The 11300-nt window shown below is 34.4% G+C and overlaps 2 protein-coding genes across 5 annotated transcripts; both read right to left on the reverse strand.

Annotated features, from left to right (window-relative positions):
- Positions 1-734: 734 nt before the first annotated feature.
- Positions 735-3587, reverse strand: LOC112520702 (protein yippee-like At4g27745). Of its 4 annotated transcripts, XM_025129176.1 has the most exons (4): positions 3207-3523; positions 3060-3087; positions 2830-2969; positions 735-1200 (listed from the first exon to the last, which is right to left on the reverse strand). In XM_025129176.1, exons 3-4 carry the CDS (start codon positions 2920-2922, stop codon positions 973-975), a joined length of 321 nt encoding a protein of 106 aa, XP_024984944.1. In that variant the 5' UTR covers positions 2923-2969; positions 3060-3087; positions 3207-3523; the 3' UTR covers positions 735-972. The 4 variants fall into 4 exon arrangements, with proteins under 4 accessions (XP_024984944.1, XP_024984941.1, XP_024984943.1 ...); XM_025129173.1 differs by having other exon boundaries at positions 2830-3087; positions 3207-3587; XM_025129175.1 differs by lacking the exon at positions 3060-3087 and having other exon boundaries at positions 3207-3522.
- Positions 3588-6551: 2964 nt separating this feature from the next.
- Positions 6552-10734, reverse strand: LOC112521591 (molybdate-anion transporter-like). Its single transcript, XM_025130536.1, has 8 exons — positions 10472-10734; positions 9902-10046; positions 9642-9810; positions 8966-9236; positions 8150-8415; positions 7842-8057; positions 7650-7752; positions 6552-6937 (listed from the first exon to the last, which is right to left on the reverse strand). Exons 1-8 carry the CDS (start codon positions 10620-10622, stop codon positions 6885-6887), a joined length of 1374 nt encoding a protein of 457 aa, XP_024986304.1. The 5' UTR covers positions 10623-10734; the 3' UTR covers positions 6552-6884.
- Positions 10735-11300: the final 566 nt, after the last annotated feature.

Consider the following 11300-nt stretch of genomic DNA (forward strand, 5'->3'; position numbering starts at 1 on the left):
GTTCGTTTGGTTTAGTGGTAAAGTCTATGTTCATTTTTTCCACGGGACTTTACCTCTTTACCTTTTAGTGTGATATCCTGGGGTTGTTTGGTTTTGCTGCAAAATCATGTTACGGTTGTTTGGTTTTGCTGTAAAATCATACTGGGCTTGTTTGGTTCAGCAGCAAAATCATACTGGATTCATTTGGTTTAGTAGCAAAATCTGCGTACATGACTTTACTGCTTTACCTTTCAGTGGGATATTAGGTGTTTGTTTGGTTTAGTGGAAAGGTTTGTGTACTCTCTACACTTTACCTCTTTACCTTTGAGTGAGTTACATTTGAGTTGTTTGGTTTAGTGGCAAGGTCATTGTAAATCTTACTTTCTGGACTTCAGTTATTTGCTTTTGAGTAGAATATATTGAGTTTGTTTGGCTTAACGGCAATATCTATATACATTTTATCTTCTAAACTTTACCTCTTTACCTTTGAGTGGGATATATTGGATTTGTTTGATTTAATAGCAATGTCTGTGTACATTTTACCTTCCATTCAATACTTCTGAGTAAGATATACTAGGTTTGTTTGGTTTATTGCCAAGATTGTGTACATCTTACCCTCCAGACTTTACCTTTGAGTGCGATATTGGGGTTTGTTTGGTTTGTTATTTTAAGAGCTTGAATAGCTGTTATATGACCTCCACCACAGGAGCCAACAGAAGATCTAAAATTTAGTGAACAAATATTCTACAGCTTACATACATAAAGAATCACAAAGCCAAATTCTGAGATAACTGATTTACAAGACATCTGAATAACAAGAAAGCTATTCATAAGTTTCCATTAATCTTAAATGCAGGCAGGTTTCCATGGGAGAGACAGAATCGACAATGCGTAACAACAGAAACACTTTCCAACCAATATGAAATTATTGGATAGCATCAACACTTAAAAAAGACATTTTCATCCACTTGCAGCATATGTTATTACTATTTACTACCAGTTTTCTTTGACAATTTTCGATTTCTCAAGAATGAACTTGCCTTCCTTGTACTTTTGTGATTCCTCATACGCCCGTTCATATTTCCAACCCAACACCTCACGGCAATCAGAGCAGAACACATCAGCAACCGTGTGGAGACCAGTCATCAGGTGTCTGTCTTCTTTTGGTCCCATTGAGACATTCATCGCGTGGGAGAACAAAAACGCTCTACCATTTCTTCCCTAACATCAATCAAAACGACCCAATTTCAATGCAAAATCAACTACCCTTACAATCCACAATTAAACAAAATCAAACCAAACAGACCCAATATATCCCATCCCACCTAGAGGCAGGGTATGAGGGTAAAACGTACCCAGACCTTACCTCTGTTTTAAGAGACAAAGAGGCTGTGTCTTATATCTGCAATCAAACCAAACAGACCTAGTATATCCCATCCCACCCAGAGAGGTAGGGTACGAGGGTAAAATGTACCCACACCTTACCTCTGTCTTAAAAGGTTGTTTCTTATAGTCTGCAATTAAACCAAATCAAACCAAACAGACCTTGCATATCTGCCCCGTTCGGAGGTAGGGTATGAGGACAAGATGTATGCAAACCTTACCTCTGTCCCAAGAGGTTGGTTCTTATAATCCGCAATTAAACCATCTCAAACCAAACAAACCCTTATATGATTATATCTCATCCCACCAGGAGGTAGGGTCTGAGAGTAAGATATATGCGGACCTTACCTCTGTTCCAAGAGACAAAGAGGTTGTTTCTTATAGTCCAGAATAAGAATTCAAATATCTGCATTATTAGAGATGCTACAAACAATAGCAAGAAGCCCCTCTTTCTGAAACCTAACAGACATCCTAGAAGAGTAGAAGGAACGACCCCTCCTAGACCTTAAAACGTGGTTAGCATGCTTCCAACAATCTTCCCACATTGCAATATAAATAGATTTTTATCAAGAAACTGCCTTTAGCATGGTTTATTATTCCTTGAAACTTAATGCCACAAACCCAAATCAAGAACAAAGATGCATCATTTAACTTGATATAAAAGCATAGAAATTGCCATATATACGCATCCATATGTTCGCATATGGCTAAGGTGATGGTATGACATATAACAGGGGTAGGTTCTGTTAGGAACCTAATTTTCATTAAGAAGCAGGGCACCCCCATAACGTGACACGTGGTATATTAATCAGGAATATGGACGTGTTATTCATCATGAATGTTGTAACATATACATCATGAATGTGTGATTCAAGAAGAATAACTCGTCCATATTCATCATGAATATGTTATTCATGATATATATTCATCCTGAAGAGGGACAGGTGGTGTGCTATGGGCAGTTCCTGGGTTATAATCGAAAAAGTAGACTTTCCTCTATATAACAATCATATAAATATGCAAACTTCTGTTAAAGAGCTGAGCTCTCAAACACTATTGTATTGTATGCATACAATTCATCTACTGCTAAGCATTTTTACCCCCCTTTTCGTCTCTTATTACTTGTTTCCACTTTCCACCATCCATTTCAGTAACACAAACAACATAAGCCACCATTTTTCTTGATCTTTGAGGAAGAGCAAAACAAAGTTGAGAATAGGATTTATTCCCAAATATCAAGTGATCAAGAAAATGTCCTTTTTGTACTCTATTTTCAGCAAGAAACATCTTCTGTTTACACAAAACTATGATTTGGGATTTACAAATCAAAACCCACAATTGATATAGAGAGGACTTCATTGATATATCATCAAACAAGCAAAATCAAGAATTGAACTATGAACAATTTCAAAGATACTTAAATAAACTCAATCAGTACTTCTGTCAAAACAAAACAAAAAAACTCACCTGAAAAGCTTTAGAAATGACATCATCATGAAGGGCCACATGGTTTCGACAATTACAGCAACTGTATAACCTCGGACCAACCATTTCCGCCATTGATGACGATCAAATCTCACTCAACTACCTTTCTAGCGATATCAAATCTGTTGGCAGAATCGGGTAAAGACCCAAAAAATCAGATGATCACTCAAATCAAAAGCACCATCTATCAACAAGAAATCTTGATACGTAACTTGTACGCAGTTCTTTGACCAAGTATATCTGCTTTTAAACAAAAGTATTATTTTTTTAATATAAAACGATGAAAATTGAAGTGGGTAAATTAGTAATCACATGATTAAGCTGAAGAAACCATAAGATAGAATGGAAATGAAGCGTACCCAGTAACTGAAAGTAGTTGAAGTGAAGAACATGAGGATCCAAGGTGTGATGACATTCGACTTCTTGTATTCGTATGTGTATATATATATAAGATATATATATTTATGGCATAAAAATGATGACTTTTTGTTTGATTAATGCTAATCTACACGGAAACTTGCAAATCCGTGACGTGGGTATTTGGATTTCTTTCAGAATTATGATGAAACAGAGATGGTAGGGTTTTCTTTGGTTCTTGTTGTTTTGGAGTTGGATGAGAAGTGTCGGATTTTAAGTGGGTTTCTAATCACTTTTTTTGTTTGCCGACCCCCTTTTCAATTATGATGGTGTTTATCCATCACCCTTCTCACACGTTTTCATTTTTTGATCCATTTCTCCGTGTTCCTATCAACCTGTCGGTAGGTCTTGTATTAAACCAACCGGGTTTGGAGATACGTTTGTGTCGGTTTATTGATAGTTTTGATATTCAATAGTTTGTATAGCTTATTCGGTAAGTCATGTATCAGTGTTTGTTTAATGATTTTAAGAAGTTTTATGTGGTATTATACTATTATTTGATGGTGGTTTAATGGGAAATGTAGACTTATCCGGTAAGATATACATGAGTGCTTATTCATTAGGTCAGTGGCTTATTCACTCGGTTATTCCAACCCAACTTACAATGATTGTATGAGAAAATGTCAACCATATATACAACTAAATGATCTTAAAGGGGAGGCTAATTGCATACTTATTTCTATCAAAATTAGGTTTAATAATATATTGAAGGGAAATTGATTCAAATAGTCATTCTACCCACTTAAGTTGGTCTTTTGGTCATTCCTCTCCCGGGTTAATCCATATGTCACTAAATCAGCAATATCCAGCTTCGTAACTTGTGGACCTAGCTAAACGACAAATCTTTTTACATAAGCGGCCCACATCCGCAATATTGCGGACGTGCCACGTGTCATCACCCGATCAAACTGAATGCTATTCCCTCTATGTTACTGTTTTGATGTTTATCTATGCGTGAAACCACCACGATCGAGCACCGCTACGCTGGCGATGATGTGACGGACCTACGACTGCAATTGCGGACGTGGCTTATGATCGGGTGCTGACACGTGGTGCGCCCGCAATATTGCAGATGTGTCTTCGTGGATGTAGAGGTAGTGACATTTGGGTCAACCTAGGAGAGTAATTGCTAGAAAAACCAACTTGGGTGAGTAGAATGGCTATTTGAGTTAATTCCCCTACATTAAATATGTAAAAAACAAGTTTGATGTCGATGTATGTAAGGATTAAATTAATTGGTATTTGTACATTTAGAGGCCGTTTACCAAACACTTACCTGGTAAGTGCTTACCGGCAAAAAATAACATAATCATTTACTTATCGAGTAAGATTTTAGTCCATCAAAACGACATCGTATGCAACAATTTACCAGATAAGCACTTACCATGATAAGAGTCGTTGCCTCACTTATCGGGTAAGACTCTTTGGTCCTTGTCTTGCTCTTACCGGGTAAGATTCTTGATCATTACCATATTCATCCAATAATGTAATGTGATTTGGTAAACGCTTACTCGGGTAAACATTTGGTAAACGGCCTCTTAATCTACCCCTTATACAAAATATATATGAATAATTTATCAGATAAGATTTTCATTATTCACAAAATAAAATCATTTGACAATTGATTAAGATCTTTTTTAGAAAATTCATTGAAGATGCTTAAAAGGTCGAACCTTTTAAAACCAGTTCTGGGTTGCGATTGAAATCGGTCTTTGGGAACTTGTTCGTTTGTATGATCTCTCCATTTGGAAAAAAATTGCGTAAGTGTAATTTTCAAATTTACGTGTAAACTTTAAAAAAGGTAGTTCTAGATACAGTAGTAATGTATCTCATCTGAAATGAATAAATGCATGCATCGATTGAGGTCAAAACATCACTCAGTTCAAGGTTATTCTACAATGGATCATCAATTGGCTCGCCAGGGTGGTCTAAGGTTAAGTTGAGAGTATAAATGACATGAGTAGAATAATCCATACAGGCATGCCACAAATCTATATCTATAGTTGTATATAGTTGTCTAATAGAAATTTGTTTTTTTTTATGATTAATAATGTTATATCAGGTTTTTTTTTATGTTTTGTTAAATAATTTTATATATAAATAGCATTGCTCATCCCAAATATTAACCAGAATTAAAATGTGAACAAATTTTTATGATTACGGGTCTAGCAAAATGTGATCAAAAACCTCACTTTTCGTCTTTTTTTTTTAAGTAATAAAATGTAATTTTATTTATAGATTAATATATAAATTTAATATATATTCTAGAATTATTTAAAAAAAGTTCAAATATAATTTATTATTTTTTTCTGTATTAATTTTCACTTTTCTATATTTATTGTAGTTTTTTAATATATAATTTTATATTACAATTAAAAATGTACAAAATATTATACAAATAGAAAAGATATTTTATAATTATTAATTTCCGATTTATAAATTTATTTTAATTTATATATATATATATATATATATATATAAGTATAATATAAACATAATAATACAATGAGATAATTAAAAATTAAACTTATTAATACAAAAAATTTGTATAAGATTTTACAAGAAAAAATAAATAAAACAAAATTAAAAAAATTTATAATAATTATTTTATATATTTCTTGCATCATTTATAACTTGTATGTTTTATAAATCTATTAAAGAAAAAAAATAGTTAAGGAATCATAAAATAAAAATCTAACAAAAAGAACCTGTTACCAGAGAAAAATCTTTGTCCTACAATAAAGTTGGGGTTCTTATAAAAACCCCACAAAAACCTCCATTGTAGATGCTCAGAGGATCACTTATCCAAGAAATTAGCAAGAAAATGGCTCCAATATGATGAACTTGCCAAAAATGGAAGGTTAGCATGATTTTTTTGATAAAAAAGTTAATCTGATTTTCATCGGTGGCTAGTCACAAAAATGGTAATAAGCGAGCGGGTGCAACCAATACCCATGTCTTGAGGTCGATTTTCTTGTGTCGCAAATCATACATCGAGAGTTCACGAATAATTACTACTTATGCCAATGAGCCTAGGTCGCGCGCTATGCTACAATTGAGCCACGTGATCTCTAGCTCACAAAATCAATGTCATGTTTCGTAACCATAAGCTAACTTATTTTTTAACTTATTGAGAAAAACTGAATAAGCTGTAAGTCTCATTACCCTCATTAAACTGCTAACCAACAGACCCTATCTAGTTTCTCAAACATAACCTAACCTAACCCAACTTTCAACAACAAAAACTAAATATTTTTTCAGACAATAAAAGATCTAATCACATATTTGTAACCAACAATGTTTGCTTCATAATGAATAATACCATTAATGTTGATACATTACAAACATAAATAGCATTGTGATACTACAAAATGTGGAAAGTTAGAAATAACCATTTTTTTTGAATCTTGTATCAGACTACGAAAACCGCATACTACGCTATCTTAATAGTATACTCGTTTCCTTATTCTTCAACCAACTTTTAATTCTTTTCTCTTCGTGTTCTTCATCTTGAAATCATCGATCTCCAAGAACTCAATACGTAAACTATATTGCACACAACTTTAACAAGAATGATGAAGCTTGAATTTAACCGTTTTCTATAAATCCCCATGTGTTTCTTAATCTTCGATGTTTAGTGGTTCGGACTCCAATTCCCTCACCTTGTCTTGCCCTGAAACAGAACATACAAAATGAACAACTTAAGCAAAAGGAGAGAAAACGCTTGTGGTAATAAATATATTCATCCAATCTTACGAAAATCTGTTTTACAGGACGTCAAATATGTCCAAATTTCTTAATAGACTGTTTTATAGGACCAATAATTGTCTGTCCAATGTAAAGGTGTTGCAATAAGTTGATAGGACGCTTTTGAACGTCCTAACAAGTTTTTTAGTACAATTTTGAAATAAAACGTCCTAATAGTCTTTTTAGGACACTATTTTAAAAAGTGTCCTACAAAAATGTGTCCATAAGGCACTTCTCAAAAGCGTTCTAGCTAGTAGAACATTTTATTCCAAAAGTATATAAATCAAAGTAGTCTATTAAGACATTTATACATCTTTAATGGCAGAAACTAGGGGTTGTTTATTTACCTCTTAATAGTTCCATTAAGAGGCAGCCTCTGAATCGTTAAGAGGTGAATTTTGTTTGGCAAAAACAAAATCTGCCTCTTGATAGTTTTAAAAATCCTCTTGATGATTTTGTATCTTGGGCCTCTCTTAACCATTCAGCGCCCTAATTTCGTTGTAAATAATTACCAGATAATTATATTTCATTTTGCACTATATCATGAGAGTCTTTTAATCATTCTGACCACTTAATCATTTTGCACCAAACCATTTAGTAACTGCCAAACAGCCCCTAAAAGCAAACATAGAACATACTTGATCTTTCTGCAACACCCAAGAGGCGCCTTTGCAGCATAGATGCAATGAAGAGGAAAACGGAACACATTCCAAACATTACGGTAATTGGGAATGCATCAACCTTCAATAGAAGTAAAACAGAGTGGTTAACAGAAAGCTCGAATGTATATATATGTGCATAAAAATGAGAAAGAGACCGAGAGAACTCACGTTATAAAGCACGATGCAAACAAAGATGTTAAGAGGAATGCGGAAAAAGTTCATAATGGTGCTTCTAGCCTCTTCAGGAATGAATTGAGACCTCATTTTCATAATAGATGGCCAGAATAAGCCAACACAGGCTTCAAATACACAGAATCCAAGCAGCTGAATACACCCTGCAAACTTGATGCTTCCACCCTTCTCTTGAGAAGGAGCCACCAAAAACTGTTGAAAAGAAAGAAAAAATATTAAAAAAAAAATCTCATCTTTTTCGGCGAATGAATGTAAAAATGAGGTTAAAAGAAGGTGTTGCATACACTTGTAAGGACGGGAAGCAACAGAGAGACAGAAGAGACGACAAAAACAACTTGCATGTAGCTCTCGACTTTGATTGATGCACGGGCCAACAGCCGAGAAGCCAAAGAGCTTCCCAACATGGAGGATAACATGAAAGTAGCAAAAATGAAACCATGTGGAATGTCTTCGCCATTTGGGCTCAAAGCAGGAGTCCACAAGAACACAAAAGTGTACATTGATCCTTCAAATAGGGATTGTATTGCACCCAACAATGCTATCTTTTCATCTGATTTTATAAAAAAATATTAGGTGAAAATTTAGTTAAGAGGAAGGAATGTTAGGGGAGATTTAAATGAGAACCATAAATATTTTGAGAACCGTGAGAGGCAGTATATATATATATATATATATATATTACCGTTCACCTTATTTTGTGTTTTGTGCGCAATGGGCCCTTTGCTTTGCTTGAGTGCCCGCATCCTATATATAGACTTGGGATCATGTGAGACCACCCTTTTACATTTGAAACTTCAAGTGTTTTTGCTGTGAAGGTTTAGATTTTTTTCATCTTCACAATATTTTGCTGTGAAGTTTCAAGTGTAAAAATGTGGTCTCACGGGTCACAAAAACAGGCTGGTCTCACAAGAACCCAACCCTGTATATATGCATCGATGCATAAATATGTATCTGTCAATTAGTATATTGATCAATGACTATGTACTATATATGCATCAATGCATATACCGGTTCTCAAAATATTTATGACTCCAATTTGATCTTCCCTTATATATGTGTATGTGTGTGTGTGTGTGTAAGATAGATGGGGAGAGACAGACCAGAAGCAATTGCCACAGCAGCTCCCCTGAATTGGGTCATTAAATCTTTGCTTTCTGATGCATCACCATAATTTTCAGTCCAGGATGATATAATGATAGCCATGCCGATGGCAAGAAAGATGGAAGCTGCATCAAATGGTGCCACAGGTCCCATTGCCAATGAACCAACTAATAGATTGCCAAATAAACCAGCCAATATAGCAACTAAACCGTTCCCAAGAAAGATTGCCTTGGAGAATGTTATCGATAGCCATTGTTGCTCAAAACCCCTCTACAAATAGAAGATAAGTTAGAACCATACACAAAACATGACAACAAAAATGCACATTATGGTCTACTAGACGATGCAATGGAATGATCATATGAACCAATCAGTTTTCCCTCTTTTCCATCAAGTAATCATCTCATGGCATAAATCTTGAATCTGATGAGGCAAGAAGAATTAGAATTGTCACTTTATCTTTATAATAAGCAATGGAAAAAAGGGAACCCTGACCTCTAAAAGTATAACCACCTAGGGATCAGACTAGATACCATTGAAGTTATATAAAGCCAACAGATCAAATTAAACATCTTAGTTAGCGAGCATCAATAGGATAACAGATCTTTGGTATTTACGATAAAAGAAATTTGCATATTTGTATATATACATATATATATATATATTACATCCCACCTTATTGTGTTCAGCAACAAGCCATGACTCAAAGGCTGAAAAAAGGAGAGAAGTGGCAATCCCTCCCAATATTCGTCCCACCATCAGAACTCTGTACTGAGGTGAATGCTTGGTGATGCAACTCAAAATGTAAGTTATACAGTAAGTAACCGAAGCTCTTTTCCGACCACTGAATTTACCACAACAAGTTACAAGTTAAGTCACAACATTTGTCATTTAAACTTTAAACATTTTTTACTTAAAAGATGAAAGAAAATTACTGTTTATCGGCTAAGGATCCAACAATTGTCCCAAAGAGCATGGAAGATCCAAATCCAGCAATAAAGAGCTGCCCAATATCTCCTTTCCCAAAACCATATGTGGTATAAAGGTAGTACACATATGGTCCCTGCAACCAATCACCAGCTACAACCACCATGAAATTTGTTGCAATGTCAAAGATGATCAAAGTGGGGAAGAACAACTTATTATCCACAATTAAAGCATAATCACTCATCAAAGTAATCAGTGAGTTGTAATGGATCATGATTCTCCCCAAATCAGCTCCCCATTATGGATCCAAATAATACATCTAACTATTTTACTTGATGTGAAGAAGAGATCTTAAAAACCCATGATAAGGTTCAACATATATCAAAATTCAACAGAGCTAAATAGTATCCTAGATCCATAAAAGTTGAGAATTTAGCAACATTTGACACAAATCTTGAATAACCCAGATCTAATTCCTCCTCATAGATGTCAAACCACAAGTGGTAATCAACTCAAATCAAGAACAATTGATATCAAACATACACAGAAAATGATAATGTGGAAGAAAGAAATGATACCCATCATGAGAGAGTAGACGAGGAGGTAATTGTTCTTGAAGGAATTGAAAGCAGAAGAGGTATTGATCCGATCTTTGTTGCTTTTACTGAGCTCCATTGTTGCAACGACAACAGCTAGACCACCAAACACTAGCAAGTAAAAAAGCTCCATGATTCTTGATCTTGATCTTGATCTTGATCTCGATCTCGATCTATTTGTGTTTGTGAGAGAGTGTGAACGGAAATAGAGAAGACCACAAAGCAGAGAGACCCTTCAATCCAAAATCTCTATTTGGAACGAAGGGAAGAGTGTGTGATATATAGTATGGGCCAAAGCCCTTAACCTCCAAGCATTATAGCCGAAGGGTGTCGGTAGGCCAGTATGGCTTATATCATTTTTATGTTTTTCCTTAGATAATTTCCAAAGAAAACAAAATAAAACGCGTATATTTTTAATATTAAAATAAAACATATTTTTTTTATTAATCGGGATATATAACCCGTTATATAAACCGATTAATCGTATGACGACCACCCGTTTTGTAGGTAGCTCGGAGTCACCACATCTAAACATCCGATGCCACAAAGAAATTTTTAGTTGTCCTTGAATTCGAACCTAAGACTTTCAGACATTTTCGACATTTGAAACTCAAACTCAAACCAATCGCACACTATATGATTCGACTTACTATAAAACAAATATTTTGTTGTTAATTAATTTTGTAATATTTATTTACCAAATTTTAGATTTTTTTATCATTAATTAATTTATAGCATTTTATTGTGAATTTAATTAATAATTAATAATTTTTATAATCATTGATTCCACATTAAATATATCATCAACTTT

Source organism: Cynara cardunculus (genome assembly GCF_001531365.2).
Source record: "Cynara cardunculus var. scolymus isolate 2C chromosome LG 11, CcrdV1, whole genome shotgun sequence".
Taxonomy (NCBI): domain Eukaryota; kingdom Viridiplantae; phylum Streptophyta; class Magnoliopsida; order Asterales; family Asteraceae; genus Cynara; species Cynara cardunculus.